The sequence below is a fragment of the Odocoileus virginianus genome, chromosome X, assembly GCF_023699985.2.
Source record: "Odocoileus virginianus isolate 20LAN1187 ecotype Illinois chromosome X, Ovbor_1.2, whole genome shotgun sequence".
Classification (NCBI taxonomy): Eukaryota; Metazoa; Chordata; class Mammalia; order Artiodactyla; family Cervidae; genus Odocoileus; species Odocoileus virginianus.
In genome coordinates, this window is record NC_069708.1 from 18,769,952 (window position 1) to 18,792,208 (window position 22,257).

A 22,257-nucleotide genomic window follows, 5' to 3' on the forward strand; every position below is an offset into this window, starting at 1 on the left:
ATGTTAAAATTTCAATAATTAAAGTGAAATTTAATCCTACTAAAACAGTAAAGTTGTGTTTAACAGAAAATATTTTAAACTGTTTCAGATTTAATTTAAATTAAATTAAATTAAAAATTCAGTCTTACATTCATAAGCCCATTTCAAGTTCTCAATAGCCATGTAAACTAAATAGTAACTACGTTGTTCAGTGTCTCACTCAAGACAAGGTGAAGAGGCCTCTCATAATTGAAAGGGAAATAAAAGGATCAGAGCTGTATAGGTAGTTCTAAGAATGCCTGAGGGAACTAAGAAAGAAGAAGTGGCCCTCAGTTGCTGTTTAGAAAGCACATAAAGCACAATATGGATAATTTATGTAGGAATAACAATTATTTAAAAATTATCATTTAGCTAAACACCATCTTAACACACTCATTTCCAAAATAGACTTTCTTACTTACTTCACTGTTAAGTGAAAATGATTATTACAGTCCCCAAGGAAACTTGAGTTATTTCTAATTTTCTATGATGCTAGCTATCTCCCTAATGTCTGTTCCTTCTTGTCATTTCTCACTGACAACACCTAGTCCAGGGTTCATGTGTCATCATAGAACACCTGCACTGCTGCAAAAGCTTTCTCACTGGTTTTCTATTCAGTCTCTACCATCTAATTCAGGCTTCCCAGGTGTCACTAGTAATAAAGAACCCACCTGCCAATGCAGGAGGCATAAGAGATGTGGGTTCGATCCCTGGTTCGGTAAGGTCCCCTGGAGGAGGGTATGGCAACCCACTCCAGTATTCTTGCCTGGAAAATCCCATGGACAGAGGAGCCTGGTGGGCTCCGGATCATAGGGTCACACAGAGTTGGACATGACTAAAGCAACTTAGCATGCACATATGCACCATCTAATCCATGTTGTACACTTCCATTATATTAATGCTCTAAGATATCATTTTCATGATCTGACTCCTGTATTTAAACATGTTCACTGGCTCTCATCTGTGTTCAGAATAAACTCATTATTCTTACCGCTTTTTCTTTTTTCACCTGCCAGTCATTTTGGTACCAAATTAAATTTTCCTGTTTATCTTCTCCATTTAATCTTTTTTCTGTCTCCCATCAACTGTAATCTTCGCAAACGTCAGAGTTGAATATTACTCTTCTCATAGAGCCCTTAATATGTTACATTGTATTTTGCACAATGACACTTAATAAGTATTTATTAACTTGGAATAAATACAGTGGTACTTCCAGTTAATAAGTTGCCTTCTTATATGCCTCCTGGATAAGAACATGAAGAGACAAATAAATTTCATAATTTACCCATAATTAACTCCTGCTATTCAGCATTGTGTTATATTCATTACATTACTTGGTAAAAATGCCAAGGCTAATATATTTTTAACATGATCAATAGAGTACCCAGAAATAAACCTGTTTTAAGCCATTATATTATTATGCTTCTAACTGGAAAATTTTTTAATAAACCAAATGGAGGAGAAGCAGAAAGGAAATAGGATTAAATTAAAATGTGTACAATTATTTAAAAGGAGTGATGGCAATTTTAAACCATCAACAACAGAAATTCAACTTCATACCTTTAAAGTATAAAAAGGTCCACCATTTTTTTAGAAAATGGAGTTGAAAGGGAATTATTTGAACGAATTTGTTCAATGAAATCCTGTGAACCCATGAGGAAAGTTAACATCTGTCCTTTGAAAATTCAATGAGTAGGAAAAAGTATAATGATTTTTTTATTGGACGGAACTTGGTTTAAGGAATTCAAAAAAAGAAATCACAGTATAAATTCTCTTCATGTGTAAGTAATTTATTTGATGTTCTCTACTTGTGTGTTCATTCCAATCCTCGACACACGTTAACTGTCAGATATGCAATATAGTGGTCAATTTAAGAGTCCTTAATGAATTACAATATTTTTAAATGTGCTTTATGAATACAAATATTTCTAAAGCAAAGAGAGAAAACACTGAGTAGACACAATGAAATTCTGAGCACTTTTCTGATTTACAAAAGTATGTCTACTTTTTATCACTAAATGAATAAAACCACTTTAAAAATATATTTATGTGGATGTGTGTGTATACCCCCTTACACACAGTACATAAACATTTCAAAGTGACAATTTTTGGGTGCACTTCCAAAGTGCTACAATAAATGTCATCCATGGACATTCACATGCAAACACTACTGGGCTAGTCCACTACAGCAAATAAAGAGTTTTAACTGAACTCCTTGGCAAAAACTTCTTAAAAATGGAAATAATGAAACAGAAATCCATTTCTTGTCTGCACAATATAGAAAATAATGTCTTATATCATCTGAGTCATATATATACACACAGGATTATTTAAGCTCAGAAAATAACTTCTTACTATACACACAACTGCAGTGTACACTCAGCAAATGTTATCAATAGAAGAAAATGTCTATGAGGAGATCTGAGAAGAGATATATCCATTAAAAATAAAAAGTAAGGCATGGCAAGGGCTGAAATGCACTTACAAGGATGGGGGAGAAAGTAAACAGAAAGTAACAGAAACCAATTAAAGTGGAAAATAGCAGCTAGTTATGACACAGTAATAAATCATGAAAGTTGGAGGAGTGGGAAGGGAAAGGTGAAAAGAATTTATCTTCTTTGTTTTAAGCTATATATAGAACTGTCAGTCACTAGCCAAAGTCCATTTGGAATGTGCATTTGCTAAAAGGCCATGAGTCACAGCAGACTGTGTCAAAACCACCACACAGGGTTGCTCTGAACAACAGTTGTGAAGACATTCCACAAAATTCAAAATGCCACACTCATGTAAGACAGACATTTTACACAATATTCAGCTTCAACCTTTCCTTTCAACTCTGGGAAAATGCAATGAGCTCTTCAAACCACAGAGAGGAGGAAACTTTCTCTGCTCCATTATCAATTTCATGCACAAATGATTTTGCAGTTACAGCAAAGTCTAACTCTGAAAGAGCAAAGATGGTGACAGATTGGTCTAATGAATAGGGACGCAGATATACCTGTGAGTAATGTTTCCACTTCTGGCATTAGCCACAGAAATTCCTGGAGGGAAGGAAATAAAATAATGGAGGGGATAAAGAGATTTCCCCATCTTGCTTCACCCTAACTGTCACAAACCTTATTGTCTAGACAGGAACAGGATCAATTTATCCCAATTTCTTCTTTATAGTTAGGAGGATTGAGAGGGTGAAAGGACTGTATAAATTCAACAAGATAAGCCAAAGCATGTAATATTTTTCCTTACCTATTAAAAACTGGAAAGAATTAAAAGTCCCAGGTGTGTTAGCTATGTATGTGCACTGCTATGATCATTTGACAGCTAGGAAACTGAAGCTTAGTGAAACTAATTTATTCAAGGCCACTTATTCAACATGAATCTGACCCTGGTTCTGTTTCATGTCAGGCTTCCCTAGTGGCTCAGATGGTAAAGAAACTGCCTGCAATACAGGAGACCCAGGTTTGAGACCGGGGGTCAGGAAGATAACCTGGAGAAGGGAATGGCTACCCACTCCAGTATCCTTGCCATGGAAAATCCCATGGACAGAGGAGCCTGGCGGGCTACAGTCCATGAGGTCGCAGAGTCGGACACAAATGAGTAACTAAGCAAGCACATGCTGTTTCATGTCAAAGTCCTGATTGGCAATTTCTATAAAAACAAACCTTCTCATCATCAAAAGAGACGAGGAAGATAAATGGTGAGCAGAGTCAACACATTTTTTGTTACCTTTTTCTCCTTGTTAGTTCTATCTTCAAGAAAATATTTTGTCATTGAATATATTTCTAATGAATTTTTATATATGCCTTCAGCAGCATTTCTTCCTCTACTAATAGTAACTCTACAAGAACAATTCATGCTATCAGAAGCAAAGGTAATTATGAATTAATGCACTGATCACTGGCAGCTGCAAATATCCAAGAGAAAACCAGACATTTTGTGCCACATGCTAAAAGAACACAACACATGAAACATTCATGGCCCCCAAATCATATTTCCATTCTGACCAAGTCTTTAGATCCAAACACCGAATTAAGGAAATAGAGTGTAGAGGAATGTGACACCACATGGATATAATCACCAAGACTTAAGACTGTGACAAGCTCTACATGTCAAATAACCTTTCTTCAATGAATTAAATGCAAAGAGACAACAGGGTAACATACAGATTAAAAAGACACTTAAGAGGCTAACTCGGATTCTAACTGTTTAAATGTTAACAACAAATAGCACTTATGAGACAATTATAAGTTGGAATGCTGACAGTATCAAGGAATTACTGCTAACTTTAAGTATGATAATGGAATTGAAGATTTTTCCAAAAGAGCCCATGCTTTTCAGAACTATATATTGCATATTTATGGTTGAAATTATGTGATACCTTGTATTTATTTCAAAATAATACTGGAAGAGGGTATGACTGGAGATTAGATAAACAAGAATATTCATGAATTGATAATAGCTGAAGTTGGGTCTCATGTACATGAATGTTCATTATATTATGCGTATATTATGCATGTTTGAAAAAAGCACATGCAACATCACTGAAAAAATGTTCTAATTTTTTTAAGGAAAGAAGCATATTATCAAGGAATCATAGAGCTGAAAATACCTTAGAAACAATCTATTCAAACCACTTCATCTTATAAATAAGGAAATTAAGGCTCAGATAGGATAAGTGACTTGTTCAAGGTCACACAACCCGCAAGTCCAGACTCAAGATCAGGATTTAAATCTCCAAACTTGTAGCCCAGGCTCTGTTCTTCTTCAGACCTATAAGAAATGACTGTATTTAAGCATTCAGTCCAGAATATTCTCAAAATTGAGTGTCATCAATAAAAGTAAGCCATGTGGCAAGGAATGAACAGAGTTTAGTTCATACCAAAAATGAGCTGCCAGTCACTGTGATAAGATCTGTTTCTTTCTGAGACCCATGGCTTCCTGCTGGATTGGAGAATCCAAACTGGGTTTCTTCCTCCTGTGCAAAGAAGTCAGAGTCCGGATGTACATTCCATTCCGTTTTTGTTGGTGGCAGTAGTTCTGAGACACTGTTTTCACAAAGGGTGCTTGAAGGAGTCAGAGCATCTGTGTCTACTGTTAGCTTACTACTAGGGGTCAAAGCTTGGGGCTCTTGACTCGAGTTTTTCACAGCCAAAGAGCTCAGAGATGCCAACGGCCCCGCACTTAGACTTGAGACATCATCCATATCTAAGGGACCCTGCTGAAAACCTGCTGCTGTCGTTCCAAAGAAGAGTGAGGTATCCAAACTTTGAGGAAGGTCACTGGTGGCCATCAAGGCCTGAGGGTCCACCGCCTGCCCTAAGGAATTATTATTATTAGCAGGGAGGTTTCCTGCCAGAGTTGAGTTCACAGAAGCCACATCAATAGTCAAGATCCCAGAGTTCACCAATGCCGTGTCCAGTACTGCAGCAGAACTATTACCAGGCACATCAGAGAAGAGAGACACAAGCTCAGCATCACTGAGGTCACTCTGCCCCTGGCTGGTAAGTTCACTGCTGGGTGTAAGAGAATTTGCAGCTTCCAGCTGAGCTAAGAGATCCTGGCGCAGGTTGTGCCTTTTGGACATGTGGGTCTTCATGCTGTGCTTGGACGTGAAGAGTTTATTACAAGTGGCGACTGGGCATCGGCTTTTCCAAGTGTCCACATCCTGCAGGTGTTTCTTGGAGTGAATGTAGAGACTACTGCGAGCAGAGAACCTGGCACAGCAACCTTCCACCGGGCACACAAAAGGCTTCGTGCCCAGGTGGGTTATGCTGTGGCCTTTCAGATGTTCAGCCCTTGTGAAAGATTTCCCACACCCTTCCACGGGGCACATGAACCTCCGGTCGTCGTCGTGCTTCCGTTTGTGCCTTAGGAGTTTGGACATGCTAGTGAAGTTCCAGCCACAGCCCTCAAAGTCACAAAGGAACGGTCTCTCACCAGTGTGGCTCCGAAGGTGAATTTTCAGCCTACATGCCTTGTCATACTGTTTACTGCAGCCGGGAAAGGAACAGGAAAAGAGTTCCTGTTCCCTGAAGTGGGCGCGGTTATGGGAAAACAGGGCACTCACTGTGATAAATGTCTTCTTGCAGCTGGAAAACGCACACTGGTAGGGCCTCTCAGGCTCGAAGTGGCTGCGCTGGTGGGCGCTGAGTTTGGCCTGCGTGGGGAAGGTCTCCTCACACACCTCACATTTGAATGAGTTCTCCTGCTCGTGGCCCTTCATGTGTGCTTTGAGGTTATACACGGTGGTGAAGCTCTTGCCACAGCCCTCTGCTGGGCAGCCAAAGGGCCTCAGTTTGTCGTGTGACTGCAGGTGCCTCTTGAGCTTGTAGGAGGTGGTGAAGGTCCACCCGCAACCACCCAGGGGGCACTTGAAGGGCCGCTGGCCCTGGCTGCTGCTGTGTGTCAGCAGGTGCACCTTCAGCTGGTGCTTCTTGGCGAAGGTTTGTCCGCACTGCACCTCAGGACACAGGTACAGCAACACGCCCGGGCCCGGGCCTGACGGCCCGCGGGGGCTCTCAAGAGCAGCCGGGCCCTCCGCCTCCTCCTCAGGCGCTGGGGCAGGCGCAGGTTCTGCCCGCTCCGCCAGCAGGAGGTCGGGCGGCAGCTCCGGACAGTCTCCAGGCTGCGCGGCGTGCGGGATCCCAGCTTGCGGGGCTATCAGACCCCCGGGCTGCGGTGGGGGCGTGGCTAGAGTGAGGACGCCGTTCTCCAAGCGCAACAGCAGGTTTTGGTTGTGAATGGTGACTGTGCCTGCGAAGGCCGCGGCAGGGCCCAGGCCTGGAGCGGGGATCGGGGCCAGGGCCGGGACTGGAGCGGGGATAGCCGACAGGCAGCTGGGGCCCAGCGCAGGGCGGCCCTCGGGGTTCGCGCCGCTTTCGCCCCCCAGAAGCCTTGGGCCCAACCCGGCCTCCTCCCTCCACACGGGCCCTGTGGCCTGGCCAGCGCCCGCGGTATCTACGTCTCCACCCACCGGGTCCAGCAGCACCAGGAAGAAGTCATCGCCGCCGCCGCCGCCGCTGCCACAGCCGCTAGCGTGATCTGGCCTCAGCGCCAAGGGGCTCGGGCCCGGGCCTGGGCACGAAGAAGCCGCGCTGGCCTCCTCACGCCGCCGCCCGGGCCCGCCATCTTGGGGGCCCCGGAGCAGCAGGAGGCGGCGCGCCGGGGCCTGACTGGCCCGCAGGTCAGGACCTTCGCGGATCCGGCCGCCGCCTTCGGGGCTGCCAGCCCCGCCGCCTTGTCGCATCCCGCGAGCCGGGAGCATCCTCGGGATTTCCATCTCTGCGTCCGTGAAGCTCCACTGGAACCAGATCCGCGGAGGAGGCGCGATCCCGCCCCCTGCCGCGGGCCCGAACACGTTCTTGAAAGAGGAAAAAAAAAAAATGTGCACTGCGCAGAAACTGGCCCTATCAGATATTAAAACGTGTTTAACGCCACCGTGATTTAAATATTCTTGTACAGGGTCTCTAGAACAGAATAGAACGCCCAGGGGCAGAGCCTCGTATACATAAATAAGTTCCACTGTTAATATTAGTAGGAAATCAAGGAGGTCTGAAGAGATACAAGGGAAACGGCAATTCACTTCAGTAAAAAGTGCTGGAATGAATGCCTTAGGTATCTATCTACTAAACGGCTACAGAAACCGGAACCTCACGGTATGTGCCAAAATAAACACACACACCCCAGTCCCTCCCAGTGCTAAGCATGGCAGTTAGCACTTACCATGTGTATTGGATGGATGGGTGGCTCGATTGATAGATGACAGAAAATTCCTGAGAGAATACACTATGGAAAAGGATGTCTTTTTAAAAATTTTCCTGGAGACTTCCATATTCAGAACTGTCTTGAGCAATGTTCTCAGGAAAATTTGTCCCATAGTTAATTTTTTCGTCCTGCTGGTGCAGAGACTAGAATGAGTAAGAGGTGGGGTCAAAACAGATTAGCACTGTTGAGCCTAGAAATGCAAGGCCTGGAGGATGAAGTAATTTATATTGAAATTTGAAAGACACAACCTACTCCTGGGTTCTCCCTATAAGGTGCACAACCTAAACCAACTCTTTGCTCTTCCAGCTTTGGGTACACCACGGTAAATTTCATGTCCAATCTCACAGCATGATGAGGACATTCCTCAACTTACTCTAGATTCTCCAGCACGTGGAGGTCTCTGGATAGCAGTTCTGGTGCAATGTGATAAGGTTAAACCCTAAGTTACTGTAGTGGACTCTCCTGAGAAAAAGGTACAGATGCCTTTTGCCTGCCCAGGAGCCTTGGTGTGCCTGCTTGCATTTAAGTGTGGTAGCCTAGTCTCACTGTAATGGGTTTGGCCTGTGATGCCTAATGATCTTATTAATGTCGATGATGATCCTCCAATTTGTTAGTCATCAATGAGTTGGGAATTGATATAAATATAGGGAGAATTATCTGGCAAGAGAAAGGTTTCAAGTGCTGACTAGATTATGGGGCACCTATAGTTTAAATAGGCTTCCCTGGTGGCTTAGTGGTAAAGAATCATCTTACCAATGCAGTAGATGCGGGTCCATCCCTGGGTCGAGAAGATTCCCTGGAGGAGGAAATGGCAACCCTCTTCAGTACTCTTACCAGAGAAATCCCATGGACAGAGGAGCCTGGCCAGCTCTAGTCCATGGAATCCCAAAAGAGTCAGATGTCTTTAGTGACTAAATGAAAGTTTAAGTAATCCCTTTTTTTTTGCCTCTTCTAATGATAATGGGCACTTGCTGCTCTCTTGATTAAAAGATCAAGTTTTTCATCCATAACAGTTCAAACCTCATCAAAATTTCTACATCACACATTTTTCTTTCTATTATGTTTTTGGAAAAAGCATTTATTTTTTCAAATCTGAGGCACAGAGAAGTGCATATAATGTATCTGCCAGGTTTAGATAATGCCAGGGAAGCCCCTTGTAAAAGCAAACACATGTAACCAGGACCAAGGTCAAGAAATAGAACATTGCCAGCCTTCCAGAATACAGCCACTGGTATTCCTCCCAATCACAACCCACACCTTCCCCTATGGATATAGTTGTTATCTTGACTTTATGATAATCATTTCTAAAATGATTTAGAAAATCATGTTTTTTAAAAACATGACTTTACAACTTTTGTATGCATTCCTAAGCAATACAGTTTATTTGAAGTTGTGTCAATGGAATCATACTGCATGCTCCCTTTTATGGCCTGCTTCTTTCATTCTATATCATATTTATTTGAGAGATTCATCCATCTTGTGCCTAGTAGCCTTAGACCTTTGTCTCCATCATTGACTAGCATTCCAACACATGATTTTAGCAAAGTAATTGTGATATGATTGTATCATTCTACACTGGATGAATACTGGGGCTGTTTTTAGCTTTTAATCATGAACAATGGTGCAATGAACATTCTTGGGCATTTTTCATGAGACTCATGTTTAAAAGTCTCTTGAGTATATAAGCAAGAACAGAATCACTGGCCCATAGTGTATACATATCTTCAGCTTTTCTACATGGTGCCAAATTGTTTTCTGTAGTGGTTGTACCAACTTATAGTCCCAGCAGAAACATAGACTGTTCCTCTGCCTGCACATCTTCATCTACACCAAGTATTGCCGGAATTTAATTTACTTGTTTTCCTCTACTATTAAGTTTTTGCATATTCTCATGTTTATGAACATTTTGGACATTCTCTCCTATGAAAAGCCGGTTCATGTTCAACTCTTTCATCATTTTCCTATTCTATTTCCCATCTTGTTTTTACTGATACAGTGAGTTATTTATGTGTTTTAAATACCAATCCATCAGTGGTTATATGTGTGGCTAAAATAATCTTTCGCTTTGTTGTTTGTATTTTCTCTTCTGTGTTGTGCTTTGTGAACAGCCTTTAATTAAGGCATGCTTAATTATATAACATAATGATAGCATAGTCAAAATTTATCATTCTTTTCCTTATGGCTAGTGCTTTTCTGTTTCAAGAAATCTGTCCCTGCCCTGGGGCCATGAAAATATTCTCTATATTGTCTTCTGAAATATTTATGGTTTTGCCTCTCACAGTTAGGACAAAATCCACCTACAAGTGATGTTTGTGTATAGTGTTGAGCAGGGTTTCTTTCCTTTTTTTCTTAATGTGGATATCTGATTGTCTCAGTGAACCACTTATTGAAAAGTCTGCCCTTTTCTGACTGATTTTCAGTGCCACATGTATTATAAATCAAATATCTACCTATGTATGGGCTAGTTTGTGTACTCTCTAGTACGTACCGTGGCTCTATTTATCTGTCTACTTAAAATACTACAAATTCATCCCTACCACTCTACAGCCAATTCTGATATTTGGATAAGGCCACTCAACTCTACCTTGTTCTTTAAGAATGCCTAGGTTATTTTTTGCCTCTCTCGAATCCTTTTCAAATATCAATTCATCGGAAAAAATTCAACCAAAATCCCATTTAGGGTTCTAATTGGGACCGCATTGCACTTTTAGATTTGATTTCTTGTCTGTAATATAGAATGCTATTGAATGGATATGGTGTGCCTTTCCTTTTAATAAAAACTTCATTAATATGTCCCAATAATATTTCATTTTTTTTCCCATAAGAGAGCATTTTATCCTAGGCACTTCATATTTTACAAATACTGCCTTTGAAAATTTCATTTTGTAAATGTGTTGCTGGTAAATAGAATAAAACTGACTTCTGTATGTTAATATTTTATCCTATAAATAGCCACCTAAACTCTTTTATTGATTCTACCAATTTGTCTGTAAATACCTGTAGAATTTAGTGTACAGAATCATATCATCTACAAATAGTGCCAGTTTCACATCTTCCTTTTCAAGCACTTTGTTCCTTCTTTTCCCACCTACTATACTTTCTGGGTGATAGTAGACATTCTTACTTGATGAAACTCTCAAAAGAAAGCTTTCAGTGATTCCAAGAATGATGTTTGCTGTAGGTGTTGTGTTCTGTAGCAATCTGGATCCAATCAGGAGATGGAAAATAGACAGTGGACAGGAGAAGTTTAACATAAAATTAAACATAATATTTAAACATAAAGAATTATTAAATATGACACATGTAGAATATATAGGATATAGGAAAACTCTATATGGTATCCTGGGTTTGAGAAGCATGCCCAAAGAAAGACAAACTTGGAATGGGGATTCCTCCCCAAGGCTAGAGATCACACCTCATTGGAGAAGGTGTAGCAGAACCTACTGGATGGCAGAGAAGTTTGCTAATTTACCAATGCCAGAGCCAGTCTGTGGAACCAGAGCTAGTCTACAGTGGCAGAGTAAACAGGAAGGTATCCTCTGGAGCACATCAGTGTTGGAAACCCACAGCTCGTGGCCAGCATGTGGACATGTAGTAGGAACAAGGGACCTGTTGGAGTTGGAGGCCTGGAACTAGCAATGTCCTATACATAGGATCAGGAGGGCCTCAATGTTGTGAGGGCTGCAGCCTTGGGATAAGTACAGGAGATAAACCTAGTGGTGGGGTAAGGTGAGGAATGAGTGCAATCAGGTAGGGAGAATCAGTGGGTAGGTGGCTTGGAGCACAAGATATCCCTATGAAGAAGCCCACAGAAAGCTAATGACCAGGCCACACTGTTTCTGTACAATCAATGAGGACAGTTTTTCTGGGCTCATGCTTGGAGCAGAACACCTAGGCTATCATTACACTCACACTTCTGACAGTCATAAGTCACAGGAGAGCTACTTCCTACTTCAATGTCCATCCAGTGTCTTCTAATTGAGAAAACAGAACATCATGATCACTCTGAAGGAGAGATTCTTAAAGTAATCCATCCATTATCAGAGAACTTATCTTAAAGGGTGAAATTAGAACAGGGAGGCAATACATTAGTAATTGGCTTCATATCCTTTATCAGTTTAGGGGAGTCTCTTCTATTGTTACTTTGCTACATGAATCATAGGCATCCTGTTGTTCTCCAGTCACTAAGTCATGTCTGACTTTGCAAACCCATGGACTGTAGTTCACCAGGCTTCTCTGTCCTTCACCATCTCCCAGAGTTTGCTCAAATTCATGTCTATTGAGTCAGTGATGTTATCTAACTGTCTTATCCTCTGTGGCCCCCTTCTCCTCCTGCCCTCAATCTTTCCCAGCATCAGTCTTTTCCAGTGAGTCAGCTCTTCGCATCAGGTGGCCAAAGTATTAGAGCTTCAGCCTGAGCATCAGTCCTTCCAATGAATATTCAGGGATGGTTTCCTTTCATTTCTTGCGTCTTTTCAATCCTTGTCTTTCTTCTATATATCTGTAGCTCCATTTTGTTTTCAACATTTTGGATCATCTTTACTATCATTATTCTGATTTATTTTTCAAGTTGTCTCCCTGTTTCCTCCTATTTTGTTAGGTTCAGTGGGTTTTTATCACGTCGCTTCACCTTCAAAATATTTCTCTGCCTTTTTGTTTTGTTTACATTGCTGTATTTGAGGTGCCCTTTCTGAATGCTGAAAGTTCATGGTTCCTCTTAGTTGTAGAGTCTACTCCATTTGGTGGGGTTGAACTAGTGGCTTGTCACAGTTTCCTGGTTGGGAGAGCTTGTGTCTGTGTTATGGTGGGTAGAGCTGGGTCTCTTTCCTCTGGAGTACAATAAACTGTCCAGTAGTGAGTTTTGGGTTATCTATGAGTTTGACATGGCTTTCAGCAGCCAGTCATTTAATGTTCAGGGTTGTGTTTCTATTTTGCTGGAAAATTAGCATGGTTTGTCTTATACTGGAACTTGTTGACTCTTGGGTGGAGCTTGGTTTCAGCGTAGGTATGGAGACATTCAGGTGAGCTATTGTCTATTAATGTTCACTGGAATCAGGAGTTCTCTGATGTTCTAAAGTTCTGGAGTAGGCCTCCTACCTCTGGCTTTCAGTCCTTCACTTACGGTACCTTTAAGACTTCTCCATCCATACAGCACAAAAGATAAAACCCCTAGGTTAATGGTGAAAGCATGCTCCACAGTCAAGAACACCCAGAAAGATTCACAGTTATATTGAGAAGACAAGAGGGAGGAAGGATATACAGAGGTGATCAGGAGGAGAAAAGGGAAAGTCCAAAGGGGAGAGACAATCTAGCCCTTATTCAAATCCCCAGGTGATCTCCACAGCCCAGGACACCCAGAGGGATTCACAGAGTTTTATATGAGTGAAAAGGGAGGAAGAGGATAGTGGTGACATGGAGGAGAAAGGGAGTATCAAAAGGGGAGAGAGAAATCAAGCCATTAATTAAATCCCTAAGTGAAAATGGATACTGAAGATTAGACTCTTAAATGTACAGAATTGATAACAAATAACATAAAGCAAGATTAAAAACCTAGAATAGAGGTTAGATTCTCAAAAGTACAAGACAAACTTGATCACAAAGATTAAAATGATATATATGGAATTTGTTTTAAAAAATAGTTTTTTTAAAGGTAGTAATAAGCTATAAAAATGAAAGTTAAAGGAGTAATAAGAACAATTTTTTAAAAGATTAAAAAGTGATAAAAGTAAAAATATATCAAGGGATTTCTCTGTATCTGTTGTGCATAGTGTGGGGTCAGTTCAATTTAAGCTAGTCCCTTGTTCCAGCTTGTAATTGTTCTCAAGGTGTATGGTTAACATTCAAATGCACAGTCTCAGCATTAACTGCAGGGTTTTAATTTATTGTACCTGTCACTTCCAGAGTGGTTCCCTCTTATTTGTTTATTTTTGGCTTCCTCTGTTTGCAAGTATCTTCCTTGTCTAATTTCTGCCCTGACACATGGGGGCAAATGTTGCCACTTATTTCGGCTCACCTGTTCAGTTGTGCTCTAGGGAGGGGAGGAACACTGCAAACAAATACCTCTGGAATGTGTGGGGAATGCTCACAGTGGATGGACCACAGTTGGTTTGCCACAGCCCAAGGTGACATGTACTTCCCAGGTCCACACTGCTCAGGTTCCAGGGTGTTCTGCAAGGGCACTGTCCCAAGTGAGCCCTGCGTTTTGTGCACATCCCAGGTCTAAGCCACTCAGATTCTCAGGTGCTCCACTCCACAAGAATGCAGACAGAAATGGGCTATGCATTTTGTGCTTTTCCTGAGTCAAATCAGCTCAAGCCACTGGGTGCTTTGTGAGCACACTGTCCCAGGGGCCCATGGATCTTATGCACCTCCCTGTCCCATTGCTTAATTTCCCAGGTATGCTGTGAGGGCACAGGACAGGTTTGCCACATGTCTCCTCTGGAGAACTGATCTCAGGCTGTGACACTCCTGGCAGATGTGTCCATAATCCTAGGAAGATGTGGTTAACAACTGGCAGTGTGCTCAGTTTGGTGTAATATGCGGCCTCTGGGGTCGAGACTAAAGCAGCCCCTTGCCTTATGGCTCTAGCTGTCACACACCTGCCTCTCTGTCTCCAGGCAGTGAGGGTCCCATAAGACAGCTGGCTTGCTCTTCTTTGGTATTCGCTCAATCATTTGTTCTGTGAGCACACCAGGCATCACTGTACAGATTTAAAGCTTTTTGTGGGAACACTGTTGTTGTTGTTTTGGTCTCTCTGGAAATCCCACGGCTTGGGTTGCAGTCTGACATTAGCTCCCTCAGATTGTCCTCAGGGCATTCAGGGATGGACCTTACTCTAAGTGTCCTCAATGTAGCCCATGCCTCCCTTCCCAGCCCCCACTTGCTGCTGCTGGATGCAAGGTTTTGTGCTACATCTCTGATAGTAATTGCAGTTAGGCATGCATTGTGTGTGTGTGTGTGTGTGTGTGTGTGTGTGTGTGTTTCTCCTGGTGATGTTGCCCTTTGAGATTCCAAAGCTCCCCACACAGACACGACTATGAAAGGGTTTCTTACTGTATGGAAGACCTATATGGATAGGTCTCCATCCCTAAACATTTGTCTCTGTTTTCATCATTTACATTTTGTACTACCTTCTCTCTAAGAGATTGGGCTGCCTTTCTGGGTTCCTGGTATCCTCCAACAGTGTTCAGAATTTGTTTTGTGGAAGTTGCTCAACATTCATAAGATCTTTTGATGAATTCATGTGGGAGAAAGTGGTCTTCCTATACTATTCCTCCACCATCTTGGGACTGTCCCCTCAAAAATAACCTTTTTCAACAACACAAGAGACAACTTTACACATAGACATCACCAAATGGTCAATACAAAAATCAAATTGGTTACATTCTTTGTAGCCAAAATGGAGAAGCTGTATACAGTCCATGAAAATAAGACCTGGAGCTGACTCTGGCTAAGATCATCAGCTTCTCATAGGAAAATTCAGGCTTAAACTAAAGTAGGGAAAACCACTAAGCCATCCAGGTACCACTGAAATCAAATCTCCTAAGAATATGCAGTGGAGGTAACCAATAGGTATCAGGGATTAGATCTAGTTAGCAGTGTTCCTGAAGAAATATGGACAGAGGTCCATAATACTGTACATGAGGCAGTGAACAAAACAATCCCAAAGAAAAAGAAAAACAAGAAGCAAAATGGTTATCTCAGGAGGCTTTAAAAATAACTGAAGAAAGAAGAGAGATGAAAAGCAAGGGATTGAGGGAAATGTACATCCAACTAAACAAAGAGTTCCAAAGAAGAGCACAGAGAGACAAGAATGCCTTCTTCAATGAACAGTGCATAAAACTAGAAGAAAATAGCAGAAAGGGAAACACTGTAGATCTCTTTAGGAAAATTATAAATATCAAAGGAATGTTTCACCCCAAGATGGTCACAAGTAAAGACAGAGACCAAGTAGACACTGAAGAGTTCATGAAGTGATGGACAGAATACATGGAATAACTGTATGAAAAGATCCTAATGAACTGGATTTTTATGATGGTGTGGGCGGTCACTCAGAGCCAGATATTTTGGAGTGTGAAATCAAGAGGGCCTTAGGAACCACTGCTGTTATTAAAGTTAGTGGATGTGACACAATACCAGTAGAACTAATCAAAACCCTAGAGGATGTTGTCATCATGGTGTTGCATTCAACATGTCAGCAAATCTGGAAGATGCAGCAATGGCCACAGGAGTGGAAAAAGTCAATCATTATCCCAGTTCCAAAGAAAGGTAGTACTCAAGTATGTGCTAACCATCAGGCAATTGCACTCATCTCCCACATAGTAAGGGCATGCTTAAAAACTTGCATGCTAGGCTTCAGCATTATACAAACCAAGAATTTCCAGATGTTCAAGATGGATTTAGAAAAGGAAGGGGCAGCAGAGATCAAATTGACAATCTTTGCCAGATCATAGATAAAGAAAGGGCATTACAAAAGAACATCTAATTCTGTTTCATCGACTATGCTAAAGCCTTTGCCTGTGTGGATCATAACAAACTGTGGAAAGCTCTTCAAAAGAAGGGAATAACAGACCATCTTACCTATCCCTTGAGAAACCTGTATGTGGGTCAAGAAGGGACTATGGGACAACAGATTGGTTCAAGGTTGAGAAAGGTGTACAGCATGTCTGTCTGCAGTCACCTTGTTTGTTTAACCTGTATGCTGAACATATCATGAAAAGTGCCACGCTGGATGATTTACAAGCTGGAATCAAGATAGGCAGGAAAAACATCAACAAACAGAAATATGCACATGACACAGTCTAATGGCAGAAACCAAAGAGGAACAAAAGAGCCTCTTGATGAGGGTGAAGGAGGAGAGTGAAAGAGCCAGCTTAAAACTAAATATTAAAAAAATAGAAAAAAAAATAAGATTATGGCCTCTGGCTCCATTACGCAATGGAAAATAAAGGGGAAAAAGGTGAGCATAATGACAGATTTCCTTTTCTTGGTCTCTAGGATCACTGTGGATATTGATGGAAGCCATGAAATCAGATGATTGTTTCTTGGTAGGAAAGCTATGACAAACCTAGACAGTGTATTGAAAAGCAGAGACATTACTCTGCCAAGAATGATCTGCATAATCAAGGCTATGGTCTTTCTACAGGTTATGTAAAGTTGTGAGAGACGGACTGTAAAAAGACAGAGCACTGAAAAACTGACACCTTGAACTGGGGTGCTGGACAAGACTCCTGAAAGGCCCTTGGACTTCAAGGAGATCAAACCAGTCAATCTTTAGGGAGATGAAACCTGAATACTCATTGGAAGCACTGATATGAAAGCTGAAGAGCCAGTATTTTGGTCCTTTGATGCCAACAGCCGATGCTGTGCTGGGATAGATTGAGGGCAGAAGGAGACAAGAGCATCAGAGGATAAGATGACTGGGTGGCATCACCAATGCAATGGAAATGTACTTGGGCAAACTCTATAGATGTTGAGGAATGGGGAAGCCTGGTGTGCCACAGTCCATGGGGATGCAAAGAATCGGAGGTGACTGGGTGACTGAACAGCAGTGACAGTGAGATATAGAAATGTTATTTTTATACAGCTCCATCTCATCTGACGCTGCTTTTGTGTTACCTTTGCTCTCCATCAAAACCTGTACTTCTTTACAGTATGCTTAGTCTTGAACTTCCTCAGTCTCCATTCCAAATAAAGTTAGTCTCTTCTGGGAGAGCTACAGACCTCTGTTCTTAGGGCCTACCTCTCACCCTCTGCAGAATCACTGTGCTACTGCTCCAGAGATGGGAAAAGAACTTTTATTCTTGCAGTGCCATTCCTATACAAACAAGACTCTAGTCTGGGGGACAGGAGGGGATGTGGCATCACTGGTCTTCTTCATTTTTCTCTCCCAGTATGGAGTCTCTGCCCTACAGAGAACCTGGAGAAAAAGATTATTGAAACCTAGTATCCTTAGCTTACTATGCCTGATATAGAATATCTGTACTGTGGATGTAGCCTGGTGGAGGAAGGGAATCTTTGATCTCTCTTGCCTGTAAATAGCTTCTGCTTAGAACTGGCAAGGATTAAAGCATGATTAATGTCTTAAAATTTGGGGGAAAAAAGCAAGTATTGTGTAATTAGCTATGCCAACCTGAAATAGAGTTTCTGTTGCATTGATCTGGGAAAGTTGGGAGATGGGGAATAGGTCATGGTTCAACTGCCATAGACTCTAGCTGATCTTAGTAAGTTTTACTATATTTTCTTCAATAAATGTTTCCCCAGGGCCTTCCCTGGTGTTGCTATGGTTAGGAATCTGCCTACCAATGCAGGGCATACGTGTTCGGCCTCTGGTCCTGCTCTAGGAAGATCCCACATGCCAGGGAGCAACTAAGACTGGGTACCACAACTTCTGAGGCCTTGTTCTAGAGCCAGCATACTGCCACTACTGAAGCCTGCAGGCCTAAAGCCAGTGTTCTGCAACAAGAGAAGCTACCACAGTGAGAAGCAAGCACCACATCAAAGAGTACACCCTGTTCGCTGCAACTACACAAAGACCCGGAGTAACAACAAAGACACAGAGCAACAAACTTAAACAATTAAATAAAAATAAATAAAAAAAAATAAATTATTAAAAAAAAGTTTCTCCTTGTGCTTTAGACTTTGAAGCTATTTCTAGATATATTAAATATCTGTTTGTTTGTTTTAATTTACCAGTTACTGTTGTTTTGCTTATAGAGCAGATCCTTGGAGCTTCTCATGAAGTCACAATTCTAGAAGTTATCTTTAAAATAACTTATTTTTAGAGTGAATGAACCTAGGGCTTTTCTGAGCATGAAAATAATAATGAGATCCCATTCTAGTTTTAATACTTTAAATGTATTATTGTAAAGTAATTAGCCTCCAACTAATAAAAATAAATGGAAAAAAATAAAATAAATGTATTATTTAACTTAAGTTTTTCCTCACTTATAATATGGGTGATTTGTATACCTCTCTCACAGATGTGGTGAGGATTGAATGTCTATGAAAATAGTGTTATATAAAGCACCTAGCATAGAAGGTATCTCCTGGTAGTCATTTAAGAAATATCACTTCTCTCCCCTTACAACAAATGACTGTCTCAGGCTGTATAGCTATTTTTGTGACCATCACAGTGTCTGGAATATGGTTTATGTGTGCAATAAATGTTGAACTGGATTTAAGGATGGACAGATGACTGGATGTATGGGTGGGTGGTAAGTGATTTCTAAGGTTCTAATTATTGATTAACCAATATTAAAAGCCAAACATGATGTTCAAAATATTTTAATGTTACATCCTGAGCAGAATTGAATTGCATCCTGAGCATCAATTAGAATTGATGTTGGATCTCAAGAATGTCTACAGAATACACAGAATATAGTAAGAATAAAATATGGATTCCCTGCTTCAAAAAGATTCAAAATTTCAAGATGATGACAGCAGGTCATTAAACCAAGGTTGAGGCCATTCCAAGCATCCAAGAATATGGCCCTATGTAATTGCACAGAACACATACCCATCAAGTCCATCTTCACTCACTTTTGCCCATGAGTAGGATCCTAGGGAACTCCTCCTGCTATTCCTTAGTTGCCCTGAGAGCCTAAGGGAGGGAGTTCAAATTTAGGGGCTAGGGCAGCCTTACATGGAAGAAGACAGATGGCCAAGAGGTGCAACACAGCTTAAGGCATTGTGTATATACCAAGCATTTGGGAAATATTCATTTACCTTAAAGCTCTATCATACTGCAAAACAGATTTTAAAAAGTGGGATTAAAAATTCAATTTTAGAAAAGTCAGGATCACATTACCTAAAGTTTAATAAACCTGTACAGTTAGGGTGTCAGGAGTTCCAGAGGTCCTTTGGCAAGTTCCAACTCTGTGTAGATTTGGTGCCACAATCAGGCATAGCCAGTTTATTGGCTCAATTCTGGTAGGGACTTCTAAGTTTATGGCTGGGAGTCCATAAATCTTTGATTTAACACACTTGTTATGCATGTTCTGAACTGGAGAATAGAAATACTAGGGCCCAAAGACCCACTCAGCCTTCAAGTATGGGGTTGCCTACCATTTCCCTGTCTATGGGGAAGTCTCTGTGTTCTAATTTTCTTGTATGATTTTGTTTTAAATTTGTCTTTCTAAATATTTCATAATATCAAAGTGGTAAACTATTAGCATAGTGATTAGATAAACACACTTTATATATCTAAGCTCTCAATAAGTCAAACGTTGATATCATACAATGCTCTAGTGAGTGAAAGTTGGTCATCAATAAAAGTCTCAGTGCAAATAATGGAGCTAGTCTTTTAAAGTCATGTTTTTAAAGTTGTCTCACATTCTGGAGACTGAAGAAATGAATTTTTCCTTAGGTTTCATTTTTTTTTTCCTTTTAGGAATGAAGTTTTAAGGCGTCTCCTGCATATCAATAACCTCAGATATGCAGATGACACCACCCTTATGGCAGAAAGTGAAGAGGAACTAAAAAGGCTCTTGAAAGAGGAGAGTGAAAAAGTTGGCTTAAAGCTCAACATTCAGAAAACTAAGATCATGGCATCTGGTCCCATCACCTCATGGGAAATAGATGGGGAGACAGTGGAAACAGTGGCATACTTTATTTTGGGGGGCTCCAAAATCACTGCAGATGGTGACTGCAGCCATGAAATTAAAAGACACTTACTCCTTGGAAGGAAAGTTATGACCAACCTAGAGAGCATATTAAAAAGCAGAGACATTACTTTGCCAACAAAAGTCCATCTGGTCAAGGCTATGGTTTTTCCAGTGGTCATGTATGGATGTGAGAGTTGGACTGTGAAGAAAGCTGAGTGCCGAAAAATTGATGCTTTTGAACTGTGGTGTTGGAGAAGACTCTTGAGAGTCCCTTGGACTGCAAGGAGATCCAACCAGTCCATCCTAGGGAAGATAAGTCCTGGGTGTTCATTGGAAGGACTGATGCTGAAGCTGAAACTCCAGTACTTTGGCCACCTCATGCAAAGAGTTGACTCATTGGAAAATACCCTGATGGTGGGAGGAATTGGGGGCAGGAGGAGAAGGGGACGACAGAGGATGAGATGGCTGGATGGCATCACCAACTCGATGGGCATGAGTTTGAGTAAACTCCGGGAGTTTGTGATGGACAGGGAGGCCTGGCATGCTGTGATTCATGGGGTCGCAAAGAGTAGTCAGACACGACTGAGCAACTGAACTGACTGACTGACTGCATAGCAAGTGTTCCCCTGGTGGCTCAATCGGTAAATAGCCTACCTGCAATGTGGGAGAGCCAGGTTTGATCCATAGGTTGGGCAGATCTCCTGGAGAAGGTAATGGCAACCCATTCCAGTATTCTGCCTGGAGAATTCCAGGGACAGAGGAGCCTGATGGGTTATAGTCCATATGGTCCCAAAGAGTCAGACATAACTGACTGAGTGACTAACACTTTCACTTTCAATGCAAAACAAGAAATGAGCAATCAATCACTGGACAAGTTTAAAAAGTACACAAGGCTTGTCCTTTCAAAACTAGTATCTCCCACCAATTTTTGATATACAATGGAACATCTTGAATCCTAGGCCTAAACCTATACACAAAACTGTCTCGTTCCCTATATTTGCTTGGGAAATGTCTTATTCCCTTAGGATTTTATTTTCTACTAAAAACTTACTGAAATCATACACTAGGTTCAGTTAAGTGTTACAAGGATATAATCCAGAGAAATGACTAATGGTATGAGCTTTTTGGCATGCAAAATTAACAGCGGGAAAATAGGTTTATTTCCCGAAGTTCCAGAATTATTCCCAAATAGGATATTTGTCATTTTCCAAAAAAATAATGTGTTATTTTTCTATAACTCAAAATATCCAATAAGAAATATGCAATAAATAAATAAATAAATGTGCAAAAGACCTAAGACCATGTGCATCTCAGGAAAGTGTTCATTTCTAATCTCATACTTACTAAGATTCTACCAAGTGATAGTTATCAGGGCAAAATAAGTCTGTCTTCAACAACACGGTTAAGTTTCCATATAAAGTTTCAAAAAGCAACAACATCAATGTTGTAAATCAAATATGTGCTGTTCTCAGTCACTCAGTCATGTTTGACTCTTGCAACACCATGAGCTATATTTCAACCTTAAAAAAGAAGATTGTGTGTAAAATACATATAATAATGTACATTTTGAGGATGTGGCTAAAAACTCACCATGTCTACTTTACACAATGCCTTGACTAATAACAAGTTATAATTCAGATCATGACTTTCCTTTATTAATGACAAAAGTGTAAAACATAGAACAGATAAGTGTTATTTCTGATTCCATGTATCTTAACTAACTGAGTTAGTTCTCTTTCTGCAAGGTTTTGCTCTGCCCATAGTGATTGTGCAATATATTTGGCTTATTTATTTATTGTCTATCTCTGTCTAAATTTGGAGTAAAATATAAATTCAATGAGGACAAAGGTTTTTTTTTTTCTTTTTTTAATGC

General features: G+C 41.0%; 1 protein-coding gene across 1 annotated transcript; it reads right to left on the reverse strand.

Annotated features, from left to right (window-relative positions):
• Positions 1-1,012: 1,012 nt before the first annotated feature.
• On the reverse strand, positions 1,013-7,379 carry ZXDB (zinc finger X-linked duplicated B). Its single transcript, XM_020884152.2, has one exon. It carries the CDS (start codon positions 7,292-7,294, stop codon positions 4,889-4,891), a length of 2,406 nt encoding a protein of 801 aa, XP_020739811.2. The 5' UTR covers positions 7,295-7,379; the 3' UTR covers positions 1,013-4,888.
• Positions 7,380-22,257: the final 14,878 nt, after the last annotated feature.